Consider the following 14,725-nt stretch of genomic DNA (forward strand, 5'->3'; position numbering starts at 1 on the left):
TATCAAATATTACTTATGGTATTGCGTGGTCTGGTACATAGTAGTTTGTAATATTTCTATTTCAAAATGCTTTAATTTGAAGTTAAATTAAAATACATATTTCTAAAATGGCTTTTGATTTGTGCCCTAAAAGATGTCATTACAGTATAATATCTTACTATTCCAGAATATATTCCCTGCTTTATTGTGTGACATTACATAAATAATCAAATTTAATCAGTGCCACTATTAATTTGAAACCATATGAGCAATAACAGATGTCTGCCTCTATGTGTCCACAGGAGCTGATTTATAAAGAGTTTTTCTCTCAAGGAGATCTGGTATGTGTCACTGTGTGCTGGCTGTTAAATGGCATGTGAAATTATTTAGCAAGTGGCTGAAATGTGTGTCATTTTACACAATAGTGAGCTCATTACTCATCTCTGTCTGTGTGTGTGTGTGTGTGTGTGTGTGTGTGTGCAGGAAAAAGCCATGGGGAACAGGCCCAGCGAGATGATGGACAGAGAGAAAGCATACATCCCAGAACTACAGATAAGCTTCATGGAACATATCGCCATGCCCATTTACAAGTGCGTACAAAAACTACTCTGACCCTTATAGCCATATATTGGTTTGTGTTTGAGTTAGAACTGACTTTGGTCCCTACGTTACAGGTATTGGGACGGAAATATAATTTTATATATTGCTCCCAAGCTTGAAATAGTCTAGCATGAATCTCCCATGGAAATGCAACTTTTAACTGCATTTGGATTTTATTCAGTATAATCTGATTTTAATTATTTGAAACTGCTTTTGTCAATATATTTCATATAAACAGTGGATTCAAGATTTTAAAAAACTACTCTGCAGTTCCCCTCAGTTTTACAGAGCATTTTAGCACCTTTCATCGTTTTGGTTTTCACTGTTTTAGTTTAGTCTCACTGCTCTCATCAGCACCATTTTTGGCCACTTCATGCTCTGTTAAACTCACTGCACACTACCTAACCAGCATCAAATGGCAGTTAGCAAGTTGGTTAACATAGTGGAGCTTTTAGCAGATATTTCCCTCAGGAGTCGTGGAGACCCACAAAGAGAGTCAATACTGAACTTACATTTATCAGGCGGCCAGAAGCATGACTCCAAATGTGTCTAGACATGTAAACAAGTTTTGAACATGTTATTTCAAACATGTTTTGAGATTTCGAACATATTCAGAACTTCAGAGTAAAATAAAGAATTATATAATAAAGAATATGTAATTATGTAATTATGTAATAATAATGTATTTCTATTACCTTTTCATTTAGGACTGTAAATAAAAGTGAAAATTCTCAGGTCAAGGTCAATAAAGCTCTTCTAATATAAAGTATTCAGGACTCATTTCATCTTAACTTAACTCACATGCCACAACTGTCCTCTAACCTTTTAGGCTGCTTTCTGAACTGTTTCCTGGAGCCACTGAGCTGTACGAGAGAGTGGCGGCAAATCGGGAGCAGTGGACCAAAGTGTCCCACAAGTTCACCATCCGTGGGTTGCCTAGCAACAACAGCCTAGACTTCCTGGACCAGGAATACGAGCTACTGCAGTCCCAGGGTGCATTTGGGAGCGATGACCACTGCCTCAACGGTTGCCTTGATGATGCAGAAGGAGGGAGGGGTCAGTGACACCAGCCAGCTTCTGACAGTTTCTTGAAGTTTTCTGTGGTCCAATAAGAGGCTGAGGATACCTTTTTAGCGACCCAAGAGGGAGGGATCTCTCTGCTGTCAATCACTTAGATGCTTAGCAGGCCATGAAGAATGCACAGGACAAAGTTTCAAACTAATTGAATCAGACAAGTGATTTGAAACGAGTGGATCCTCTGAGCCGGTTCAGTGATTAGATGCTACATGTTGCTTGTGTCTCCAGTTCAGGAAAGCAGAAGGTGGTGACTTTATCTTTTTCAGTAGCTACACTGGAAAAATAAGCTTTTACCACAAGTCACAAGTTCATTCTTACGGTATTGATCCTAAAAACGATTGTAAAAACACACATACAATGACTTACATATGTACATGCACATACTGTGTAGAAACACAACAGAGAAAAAAACTATTCATTCTTATGGAAAAAGACTACTTCAACATGTAACAGTGAGATAAAGTGCTATACTTTCTGTAAAATGTTTCATAATAGCTTATATTGATTTAAATGGCTCGGCTTTGTTCACACACAAGCAGCTGCCATAGTCCCTCACCTGATGCTTATGAATGCATGCTGTATGGACACCTCATGTATTATTCCTTTTATCTTTGTCATTGTTCATTTCTTCATGGCTAAGAAACTGGTGCAGTCCATTTTTATACCATCAGAACAGATTTTTGTATTCAGCTCTTCAAAGTATATTTAACAAATTCATGATGTCCATGAAGTTGTACAGGGGAGGCTTACACATTTACTTACACAGCGTTATAACCCTCATCTGTATTTATTCACTTTACCTCATTTTGGGGGTGTTTATGGGACAATTTGACAATCACTGATCAATGACAGAGTCCCACAGATCCCTGGTTAAAACACATAATCCAATTAAGTAACCATTAAAAATACACATACATCCCTGCATATTAACTGCATGTCACTGCATCTAGTGTGCATCTACAGCTCACAACCTAAAACACACATTCTCGGTTTAGTTTTCTCAGCCATCCTTCTCACTCCCTCGCACCCTTCTCACTTCATTTTTTCTTTTTAACTTCCTCATACACCACATTAGATAGAGAGCAACCGAAGCCCTTTAAAACATCCATCTCATCTGTTTGTGTAAATGTGCCAGAGTAGAGCGTGTTATATGGAGTGTGTCACTGAGTGTGTCATATGGATCTGCCTTATTGCGCATCTTTGCTGCCTTTCTTAGAGCTTTTAATATATGAAAATTGAAATAAAGAGTCTGTTTAGTATGTATGTTGTATATTTGTTATAGACATAGTTTGAGTATCAGTGTGTTGAGTGAATGATCACCATGCTCAGAAGATGTATATTTGTGAAATACCTGTGTGGAGACCTCAGATCTCATGTCACTTCACTTCTTAAGTTATGTATACAACCACAGGTGGATATTAGGCAGACACGTCAACCTTTTTTTTAAGTTTTCAATGCACTCAGAAATTGTTTTAAAGAAGGAACTAGAGATGTAGCCATTGTAGAAAAGACTCTTTCAGTTCACTATTGCTGCATCCCAAAGGAAATGTTTGGAAAATTAGAGTTAAGTTTCAGATTGTGCCTCATGTTAAAATGTTTTGTCCATGGGGTTCTGTGTTACAATATGACATACTCAGTTTTAGCTTACAATGTTTAATATAGGAAATGCTGCAGAGTTAGGGTGAGATAACCACAGAATAGTTACATGAAGAGAAACTTCTGTAATGGATACCACTGTACTGTATGTAGGCTGATGCTTGGTGAGAGTGAGTGGGTGGATGTGTGGGTGTGTGTAGAGAGAGAGAGAGGGAGAGAGAGGGAGAAAGAGAGAGAGAGAGAGAGAGAGAGAGAGAGAGAGAGAGAGAGAGAGAGAGAAAGGAGTGGAGGTAGTTGGTTTAAGACCAAGAGAGAAATGTTTGGTCTAACCAGTCCTTCCACTGCTGGTGTTGATAGCGATGATGCAGACATAAACCTCAACAGGTCTCTTAGAATTTCTTCACTAATGTCCCCTTTTATGCTAGTGGAGGTAGATGAAAGCAAAAATGTTGCAATCATAGGATTTAAATATCTAATGTTTTCATGAAAGGGCCTCAGGACGGTGCTTTAGGGAGGAAGGTTAATTGGTAAGCAAAGTGGTTTGATGTATGTGCTACACAGAGTGTACATTGGGATATGCATTAGTGCGATTGGATGAAATCGTTTGATCTGCCTTGGTCTGCTTCGTGGACTGAATATTTTTTTACGATAAATTTCTTAAAGGGCATACAGAAGTGTTTGTAGAAGAGCCTCTCCCTCTCTCTCTTTCTCAAGCTCTTTCTCTCACGTGTGCGTTTTCACATTTCTATTATTTTTAAACCACTGTTTCATATGTACCTGCCTTTTTCATGTGCAATATGAAGTGTCTGCCTCTGTGATGTTGCATAGATTCCTATGTAAATACCTATGCCTCTTATTAAATTATTACTTCAGTTCTGAGTTCCCAAAGGCATTTCAGTGTTAGATTCATGATGTTTCCATTGAAAAAAGTTCAAATGCCTGTGATCATTTTAATCCTAAAATGCTTTTGAGAGTCCAGACCTAGTATACTGACCTAGTATACCTACCTTTTCTATACTGAGTGTGTATCTTTCCCTTTATGTTTGTTTTAGAGAGTCAGGGCTAAATGTGCCAAGCAAACATTGTGAAAAACAGATATACATACATACAATTATTTTTTTGTTCTCTAATGTTAGAGTGAAGTTGAGGGCTGTGTTCGTATAAAACTTTTCTGATACAGGTCTGAAAATTACGGCTCACCCAGAAAGTATGAAACCCATCTATTTCCCATCATCACAGAACAACACGGCTCTTGCCTGTGATGTAATGTCATTGTAATGATCACCTGTGACATAACTGTTAAAAGTGGCAAAAATATAATTGCTGTAAATATCAAAGTTTTAAAAGAAAATGTTACTTGATTGTCTGTCATTATTACATTATTACAATGGGAAGTATTTCAATTCTGTAATGTATTTAAAGTGGTTGCATCCTGTTCTCGTTTTTTTTTCTTTCTTTTTTTCATGCCATTTTTGAACAACCCCAAATTTAGACTTTTAGACAGAGGGGATGAAAGAAAACGTTATGTGTATTTAGGATATACATATGATATTCTACCACAAAGGAGAACCCAAAATAATCTGAGATGTATACATGATGCTTATACGTGAGGACTAAATTCAGTCATCTGTTAATTATTTGTTTTGTTGAGTTATGAGTGCTGGTGGTCTTGTTTTTATTCAAATGTAATGAAAAGGACATTTTTGACAAGACAAATGGATGAAGTTTTAATTTTTCTTTCTTGGAATAAATCTGGTGAAAAGCTTTTTGGTTACTGTCTCTAAACATGCACAACACAGCACATACACATACACTGCTTATTAACCAACATTACAACACCATGACAGTGTGCTCCGTTGCCTAGGAATAATCAGGTGACATTAGGCTACACAGATTTAGTCATCGCAGTGGCATTTCTGTTGATCCTGTTGACCTATCCCACATACTGATACTGTATAAGCATGGCCAGATTAACACACTGGGGGCCCTGGGGGCAGAAATCCACTTCACTCCCAGCAATGAACAACCTCTCTACATTCTGCATGTAGCTGAAGTAACATTTGTTTATGTTAATGCATCATTTAGGGATTTGACAAAGGTCCCTTCACAGGTTCAACGACTGATATTATGCCTGAAATGATGCCTGTCACCAGCCACATTTGGATTGAAATAAGACAAACTGTGCTAGAAACATCTATACTATTGAAGACATTAAATTTGGCATCCCAATTCAATTCAGTTTGAATGAATATTATCTAGTTTCTAAGAAAACCTATAACTTCTATGTGGAGGTAATACTTGGTTTATGAATTTGGGAGGAAAGGACATAATACTATAAAATAAGACTTTTCATGCAGTTATGCAACTGCAGATTGCACCAATAAAAACGGCAAATAGAAAAACAGAACTTGGACAAGAACTTGATCTGATAATAAAAAATACAAAATGAATGATAGGAAGAATAGCTATTATGTACATCCAAAACATATGGTACTGTTATTTTGCCAGCCAGGGAGGAGTCCAAACACTCAGATAGCACATCACAGCCTAAACAAATCCAGTCACCCCCTGCATGAGACTGTGGGGGCCTTAAACAGTTCCTTCAGCAACTGACTGCTACTCCCACCAAGTAAGGAGTGCTACCACAGGTCCTTTATTTCATTACTTGTAAGACGCTTCAACACCAGTGTGACTTCATGAGTTTCTTATGTATGAGTATCCACCTTGTGTAGATGTGCTGCTGTGACGTGTGAATTTGTTGAATTTGTGAAAGATTAAATAACAGAATTATATGTAACAAGATGCACTTTAAAGTGTCAAAAGCAAAAGTTCTCATGCTGAATGGTCCCTGACGGTGTTTGGCTATATGACTATATATTATTATAGTTGTTATGAATGCATCAACATGTAAGCAGTACTTTAATGTTGAGGTTGATAGGGGTGGAGAGATTTTAACCACTGTATACACTATAATGCATCATATTTTATGAGTTGACCATATGTCTTGTTGTCTTAATCTGAAAAATAACTAGTAGGTATAGCTGGTCCACTGTGTTAGGATTTAGTGGCACCTAGCAGTGAAGTTACAGATGTATGTGCATGTAGGAATCACTGTAGATGCAAAGGGCTCATTTTGAGACAACAAAAACGCAACAACCCTTATTTTCAGGTGATTATACACTAAAGAAAACATACTAATGAATATTGTATTCCATTCCTGACAACAGCTACTCCTAAATCTTACACAGTGGACCTTTAAATGTAGAGTGAAAATATTTCCCTTTCATAGCTAGGCTTATAATGGAGTAGTAACATCAAAAACTGAAGTATAACTACTGAGGTAATTACACTTTTTCACCACTGGTGTTTAATATTATTATTATTATTATTATATTATTATCCAGTAGCATCTTTAAAGCAGCTCTGATCAATAGTTTTTCATCAACAAAGCATCACCACACAACTATGTGTATTATAAAAAGTGATGCTGGAAGTCACAAATCCACAGAGAAGTTACACCTGTAGCTCTGTTCTACAGAGCATTAGTGTCTTTCAGCTCATTGTTTTGGATTTCAAGGCCTGCAACATTAATGTTTTGATGGTCCCTCTCGTGAACCTTGTTTCCAGACGCAGCAAGAAGGAATTTTCAGCAAACAGTTCTCTCTCTAGAAATCTACTACATGCTACCTTCCAAGTACCAAAAAACTGACAGACAGTTAGTAACTAGCTAGTATACACACTGGAGCATTTAGTAGCTAAAGAGACCAAAACAGAACTCAAAAGAGTGTTTCTACAGGACCTGCCTTCATCAGTCTGGGGGTAATTGTTAACGTAACCCTAACCCTAAAGCTCTGTTTTGGTCTCTACCAACTCCTGAATGATGGTGCTAGGTCTGAGTGTTTGGGACTCCTCCTGGGGGTCTGCAGAAATAGACAAGGGTACCAACGGAAGGAAAGGAGGGAAGGGGGAGATGAAATGTTTGGTGTAAACGTATGATACCGTGAATCGCTAAATTCTTACCTATCATTCATAAAAAAAGTTGTATTTTTTGACATTATCAATCAGTTCTTAAGTCCAAAGGTGTCTTAGTTTTGTCGATTTGGCGCGGGTTGTTTGATTGGTGTAAGCAGGAAAAACGGTCGGGGCATGGTTGCATAACATGCATGATGAAGTCTATTTTATAGTATTATGTCCTGGTAAAAGGTACCGGGTGCCGGCCCATTGCAGATAAACCAAGTATTACCGGGGGGGGTCCACATAGAAGTTTAGGGTAGGTTGGTTTTCTGAGAAACTAGATAATAAATTCATGGAAGGGGGGGGGGGGAAAAAAAAGGGGGGGGGGGGGCATGCTGGTACATGGAGGGGAAGGGTCAAGGACTGGAATTGTGAATTAAGGGATGGCCAAATTTAAATGTCTATCATAGTATAGGAAGGAGGGATGTGTGGTCTACGACAGTTTAGTCTTATTTCAAAAAATCCAAATGTGGCTGGTGACAGCATCATTCAGGCATAATAGCAGGATCGGTGAACCGGTGAGGGGGGACCGTTTGTCGAAAGCCCGAGAAAATGAATGCAGTGGTAAAACATAGAACAAGTGTGGGTGTACTGGGGGGGTGGGGGGTCAGGGGCTACATGCAGGAATGGTGCGTGAGAGGGTTGGTGGTCATGGGGGTGCGTGGGGGGAGGGGGGGGTGGTGAAGTGGAGTGGGGTTGGGCTGCCCCGGGGGGGGAGGGGGGGGCCCCCAGGTGGTGGGGTGGTAAGTGGGGCCATGGTGAAGGTGCTTATACAGGATCCGTATGTGGGTGGAGTCAGAACAGGGAATCAACAGAAACTGGCTGGGGGGGGGGGGGGAGGGGGGGGTGGGCGCACGAGGTCTATTAAACGAAAAATCAGATGTAGCCGCGCTAATTGTGTCAACCGGGGGGGGTGAATTATTACACTAGGCAACAGTGAGCACAGGGAAAAGCTGGCCCGAATGGTGTGTGTAATGTTGTGTGTTTAATAAGCAGTGTATGTGTAATGGGTCTAAAGTGTTGTGCATATTTTAGAGCAGGAACCAAGAAAGCTGAAAATTTCACAAGTGTTGTTCCAAGAAAAATGACAAATGTAAACTAAAACTTCATCCATTTGTCTTTTTCAAAAATGTCCTTTTCATTACATTTGAATAAAAAACAGAAGAAGACCACCGAAGGAAGCACTCATAACGTCAACAAAGCAATAATTAACAGATGACTGAATTTAAAGATCCTCAACGTTAAGCATCATATGTATACATCTCAGATTATTTTGGGTTTCTCCCTTTGTGGTAAGAATATCATATGTATAAAAATCCTTCCCTAAATAAAAACACATAACGTGTTCTTTATACCCCAGTCTGTCTAAAGAAGTCCTAAAATTTGGGGTTGGTTCAGAAATGCATGGAAAAAAAGAAGAGAAAAAAAAAAAAAACGAGAACAGGATGCAAACCACTTCAATACATTACAGGAATTGAAAATACTTAAAGTCCATGTTAATAATGTAATAATGACAGACAAGCAGTAACATTTTTCTAATTTAAACTTTGATATTTACAGCAATTGAAATAGGTTTGCCACTTTTAACAGTTAAGTTCACAAGGTGATACATTTAACACAGACATTACAGATCACAATAGCAAGAGCCCCAGTGTTGATTCTGGTATGATGGGAAATAGAGGGGTTTCATACTTTCTGGGTGAGCGTATTTTTCAGACCGTAGCAGAAAATTTTATACGAACACAGCCCGCAAACTTCACTCGAACAGTAGAGAACAAAATAATTGTATGTAATGTATATCCTGTTTTTTCACAATGTTTCTGCACATTTAGCCCTGACTCTCTAAACAAACATAAAGGGAAAGATACCACTCAGTAATAGAAAAGGTAAGGTATACTAGGTCAGTATAGAAGGGCTTACTAGGTCTGGACTCTCCAAAGCATTGGGTAGGAGTAAAATGGATCAGAGCAAAAATTTGAAACTTTTTTCAGATGTAAACATCAGTGAATCTAAACACTGGAATGCCGTTTGGGGAATGCGGTCAGAACGTTGAGTAATAATTTAAATAGAAGGGAAGCTAGGTATTTACATAGAATCTTGCAACATCACAGAGGCAAGACATCTTTCATATTAAGCAAATTAAAAAGCAGGTACAATATGAAACAGTGAAAGTTTGGAAAAATAATAGAAATGTGAAAACGCCAAAAACGTGAGAGAAAGAGCGTTGGGGGAGAAAGTAGAGGAGAGGGAGAGGCTCTTCTACAAACACTTCTGTATGCCCTTAGAATTTATCGATAAAAAAAGATTGCGAGAAAGGAAAAGGAAAAAGGGGGATAGAATCCCCTCAGCAATAGAAGGAGGGGGGGCAGGGAAGAAATAAGCGAAGACCAGAGGCAAAGATCCAAACTATTACATCCAATCGCAACTAAATGCAATATCCCAAATGTACAACTCTGTTTATCACATACATCAACCCTTTTGCTTACAATTAACCTTCCTCCTCCCTAAAGCAAAAGCACGTCTGAGGCCCTTTCATGAAAACATTAGATAGTTAAATCCTATATGATTGCCAGACATTATTTTGCTTTCAATCTAACCGAAAAAAAAAAAGGCAAACACTAATCAACGATCAAACAAGGGGGTGGGCGCGGGGGTTGGGGGAGTGGTGAATAAAGAAAATTTCCTAGGAGAAAAAGGGACCGTTAGGAAATATGAGGAAAAGAATTTATGGTCAGTGCGATCCAAGATCGCTGATCCAGAGGAACAAAACCAGAGCGGGAACAAGGAGGTTGATAGGAGGTGCCGATGAAAAGGGGGGGGTTAGAAGAAACCAAGGGGGAAGGAAAAGGGGAAGGGGGGGGGAGGGGGAAAAACATTTCATCCAGGGGTCGGAAAATATGGTGTGGTCTTAAAGAAGAAAAAAGCGCGGAGAAAAAGGCGAACAGAATGCGGGGGGCGACAGGGGAGTCCAACAAAGGGGGGGAAAAAAGGGAAAAAAGAGGGGTGGGCGGGGGGGCGTATGGAAAATGACAGGGGGAAAAAAAAAGATCAGAAAAAAGAAGGGGGTCAAGGAAAAAGGGAAGGGGGAAATCTTCAATGGGGGCAAGGGGAAAGAAGAGAGGAGGGCAACACACAAAGGAGAAAGGGAGGGGAGGAAGGGAGGAGGGGAGAGGAAAAGATCGGGGGGCGGTCGAAAGAGGGTCGAGAGGCGAAATGAGCGGAAGCAAGTCGGGAAAAAAGACGGGGGGGGGGGAAGAATCCCATCTCCCCCCCCTCCCTCTCTCACTCCCCCGCTCCCTCTCTCCTCCTCCCTCTCTCCTCTCCTTCTCTCTCTCCCTCCCTCCTTCCCCTCTCTCTCTCTCCCTCCCTCTCTCACTCTCTCTCTCTCCTCTCCCCACCGCCACCCCCCCCATCCTCTCTCGTTCAACTCTCTCTCTCCTCCTCTCTCCACCGATCCGGACACCCTACTCCTCCCGCCTCTCTTCTGCCCTTTTGCATCCGGCCACTCATTTTCCCTTCTTTCTCTCCGTCGCCCGCAATACGTCAGCAGCCTTCCCCTATCTCCCTCTCTCTCATCTTTCTCCCTTCTCTCTCTCATCCCCTCTCTCTCGTCTCTACCCCCCCCCCACCATCCACCCACCCTCACCTATCTCCCCACTCCATCATCCTCTCTCTCCACACACCCCCTCTTTTCGTTAACATATATATATCCTATTCTTTTTTTCTATTTCGTTTTTTTCTTTGTTTGTTTTTTTTATATCTCTATCGATTCTCTCTATTTATCACTATCTCTAGAGATCTCTCTCTACTCTCGCTATCGTCTCTCTCTCTCTCGTCTCTCTCTCTCTCTTCACTTCTTGTCTTTTCGTTTTTTTTTAAGACCAAGAGAAAATGTTTGGTCTAACCATTCCTTCACTGCTGTTGTTGATACGATGATGCAGACATAACATCAACAGTTCCTTAATTTCTTCACTAATGTCCCCTTTTATGCTAGTGGAGGTAGATGAAGCAAAAATGTTGCATCATGGATTTAATCCTAATGTTTTCATGAGGGCCTCAGGACGGTGCTTTGGAGGAGGTTAATTGTAGCAATTTTTTGTGTATGTGCTACACAGAGTGTACATGGTATGCATTAGTGCGATTGGATGAAATCGTTTGATCTGCCTTGGTCTGCTTCGTGGACTGAATATTTTTTTACGATAAATTTCTTAAAGGGCAACAGAATGTTTTGTAGAAGAGCCTCTCCCTCTCTCTCTTTCTCAAGCTCTTTCTCTCACGTGTGCGTTTTCACATTTTATTATTTTTAAACCACTGTTTCAATGTACCTGCCTTTTTCATGTGCAATATGAAGTGTCCTGCCTCTGGATGTTGCATAGATTCCTATGTAAATACCTATCCCTCTTATTAAATTATTACTTCAGTTCTGAGTTTCCCAAAGGCATTTCATGTTAGATTCATGATGTTTCCATGAAAAAAGTTCAAATGCCTGTGATCATTTAATCCTAAAATGCTTTGAGAGTCAGACCTAGTATACTGACCTAGTATACCTACCTTTTCTATACGGAGTGTGTATCTTTCCCTTTATGTTTTTTTAGAGAGTCAGGGCTAAATGTGCCAAGCAAACATTGTGAAAAACAGATATACATACATACAATTATTTTTTTGTTCCTAATGTTAGAGTGAAGTTGAGGGCTGTGTTCGTATAAAACTTTTCTGATACAGGTCTGAAAATTACGGCTCACCCAGAAAGTATGAAACCCATCTATTTCCCATCATCACAGAACAACACGGCTCTTGCCTGTGATGTAATGTCATTGTAATGACACCTGTGACATAACTGTTAAAAGTGGCAAAAATATAATGTGCTGTAAATATCAAAGTTTTAAAAGAAAATGTTACTTGATTGTCTGTCATTATTACATTATTACAATGGGAAGTATTTCAATTCGTAATGTATTTAAAGTGGTTGCATCCTGTTCTCGTTTTTTTTTCTTTCTTTTTTTCATGCCATTTTGAACAACCCCAAATTAGACTTTTAGACGAGGGGATGAAGAAACGTTATGTGTATTTAGGATAACATATGATATTCTACACCACAAAGGAGAACCCAAAATAATCTGAGATGTATACATGATGCTTATACGTGAGGACAAATTCAGTCATCTGTTAATTATTTGTTTGTTGAGTTATGAGTGCTGGTGGTCTTGTTTTTTATTCAAATGTAATGAAAAGGACATTTTTGACAAGACAAATGGAGGAAGTTTTAATTTCTTTCTTGGAAAAATCTGGTGAAAAGCTTTTTGGTTACTGTCTCTAAACATGCACAACACAGCACATACACATACACTGCTTATTAACCAACATTACAACACCATGACAGTGTGCTCCGTTGCCTAGGAATAATCAGGTGACATTAGGCTACACAGATTTAGTCATCGCAGTGGCATTCGGTTGATCCTGTTGACCTATCCCACATACGTGATACTGTATAAGCAGGCCAGATTAACACACTGGGGGCCCTGGGGGCAGAAATCCACTTCACTCCCAGCAATGAACAACCTCTCTACATTCTGCATGTAGCTGAAGTAACATTTGTTTATGTTAATGCATCATTTAGGGATTTGACAAAGGTCCCTTCACAGGTTCAACGACTGATATTATGCCTGAAATGATGCCTGTCACCCAGCCACATTTGGATTGAAATAAGACAAACTGTGCTAGAAACATCTATACTATTGAAGACATTAAATTTGGCATCCAATTCAATTCAGTTTGAATGAATATTATCTAGTTTCTAAGAAAACCTATAACTTCTATGTGGAGGTAATACTTGGTTTATGAATTGGGAGGAAAGGACATAATACTAAAAAATAAGACTTTTCATGCAGTTATGCAACTGCAGATTGCACCAATAAAAACGGCAAATAGAAAAACAGAACTTGGACAAGAACTTGATCTGATAAAAAAAATACAAAATGAATGATAGGAAGAAGCTATTATGTACATCCAAACAATGGTATGTTATTTTGCCAGCCAGGGAGGAGTCCAAACACTCAGATAGCACATCACAGCCTAAACAAATCCGTCACCCCCTGCATGAGACTGTGGGGGCCTTAAACAGTTCCTTCAGCAACTGACTGCTACTCCCACCAATAAGGAGTGCTACCACAGGTCCTTTATTTCATACTTGTAAGACGCTTCAACACCAGTGTGACTTCATGAGTTTCTTATGTATGAGTACCACCTTGTGTAGATGTGCTGCTGTGACGTGTGAATTTGTTGAATTTGTGAAAGATTAAATAACAGAATTATATGTAACAAGAGCACTTTAAAGTGTCAAAAGCAAAAGTTCTCATGCTGAATGGTCCCTGACGGTGTTTGGCTATATGACTATATATTATATAGTTGTTATGAATGCATCAACATGTAAGCAGTACTTTAATGTTGAGGTTGATAGGGGGGGAGAGATTTTAACCACTGTATACACTAAATGCATCAAATTTATGAGTGGACCAATGTCTTGTTGTCTTAATCTGAAAAATAACTAGTAGTATAGCGGGTCCACTGTGTTAGGATTTAGTGGCACCAGCAGTGAAGTTACAGATGTATGTGCATGTAGGAATCACGGAGATGCAAAGGGCTCATTTTGAGACAACAAAAACCAACAATCCTTATTTTCAGGTGATTATACACTAAAGAAAACATACAATGAATATTGTATCCATTCCTGACAACAGCTACTCCTAAATCTTACACAGTGGACCTTTAAATGTAGAGTGAAAATATTTCCCTTTCATAGCTAGGCTTATAATGGAGTAGTAACACAAAAACTGAAGTAAAACTACTGAGTAATTACACTTTTTCACCACTGGTGTTTAATATTATTATTATTATTATATATTATTGCCACGAAAAACCCCAACTTATTTAATGGAATTTGGCTTAAGCAAAAACCCAACAATTTTCCTGTATAGGAATTGGTAGATTAAAACATTTACAGTGTCCACTCCAGCTAAAATTAGTTCGGTGATGTTGCCATACACTCTTTAGTGCCATCGTGAGTGTTTGAGAGGAGGTATGTTAGGTATTCGCTTTTGACCTCCTCATCGTTGTCCAAGCATTGCTGAATGAACTCCATCTTCTTTCAATCAACTTCGTAGCTAAAATAGGTGCAGAAATGGAAGATGAACTCCAGCTCTTACAAAATAAAGATTAAATAAAAGGTTAAAGATAGTAAATAAATAATACTTTTGGAAAAATGTTTATTTAAATTTCGTATATATAACCTTTAACTGTAGATTAAGTGGTATCATTCTTGCTTTAAAGGAGAGTTGAGTCAGTTCAGTCAGTCTGTCATCATAAATGTGGAGCAACAGAATCGTGAAAGTAGTAGTTGTTGAAGTAGTTGTAATAAGCAGATAAATAACAAATCATTAAAACCTAGTTAACGCCTCAGCTC

The 14,725-nt window shown here is 39.1% G+C and overlaps 1 protein-coding gene and 1 pseudogene across 2 annotated transcripts in view; one reads left to right on the forward strand and one right to left on the reverse strand.

The window, feature by feature from the left end:
* pde2a (phosphodiesterase 2A) overlaps positions 1-5,017 on the forward strand; it is a 140,057-nt gene extending 135,040 nt beyond the window's left edge. For both annotated transcript variants that reach the window (XM_027280165.1, XM_019254744.2), the window contains exons 29-31: positions 282-320; positions 463-569; positions 1,409-5,017. In XM_027280165.1, coding sequence (XP_027135966.1) covers positions 282-320; positions 463-569; positions 1,409-1,643 — 381 coding nt within the window. In that variant the 3' untranslated portion in view covers positions 1,644-5,017. The remainder of the gene's footprint in view (positions 1-281; positions 321-462; positions 570-1,408) is intronic.
* A 4,878-nt stretch (positions 5,018-9,895) lies between these two features.
* The window catches only part of LOC109137151 (sterol 26-hydroxylase, mitochondrial-like), a 6,963-nt pseudogene continuing 2,133 nt past the window's right edge, over positions 9,896-14,725 (reverse strand).

This window comes from Larimichthys crocea, chromosome VII (genome assembly GCF_000972845.2).
Source record: "Larimichthys crocea isolate SSNF chromosome VII, L_crocea_2.0, whole genome shotgun sequence".
In the NCBI taxonomy this organism is placed as follows: domain Eukaryota; kingdom Metazoa; phylum Chordata; class Actinopteri; family Sciaenidae; genus Larimichthys; species Larimichthys crocea.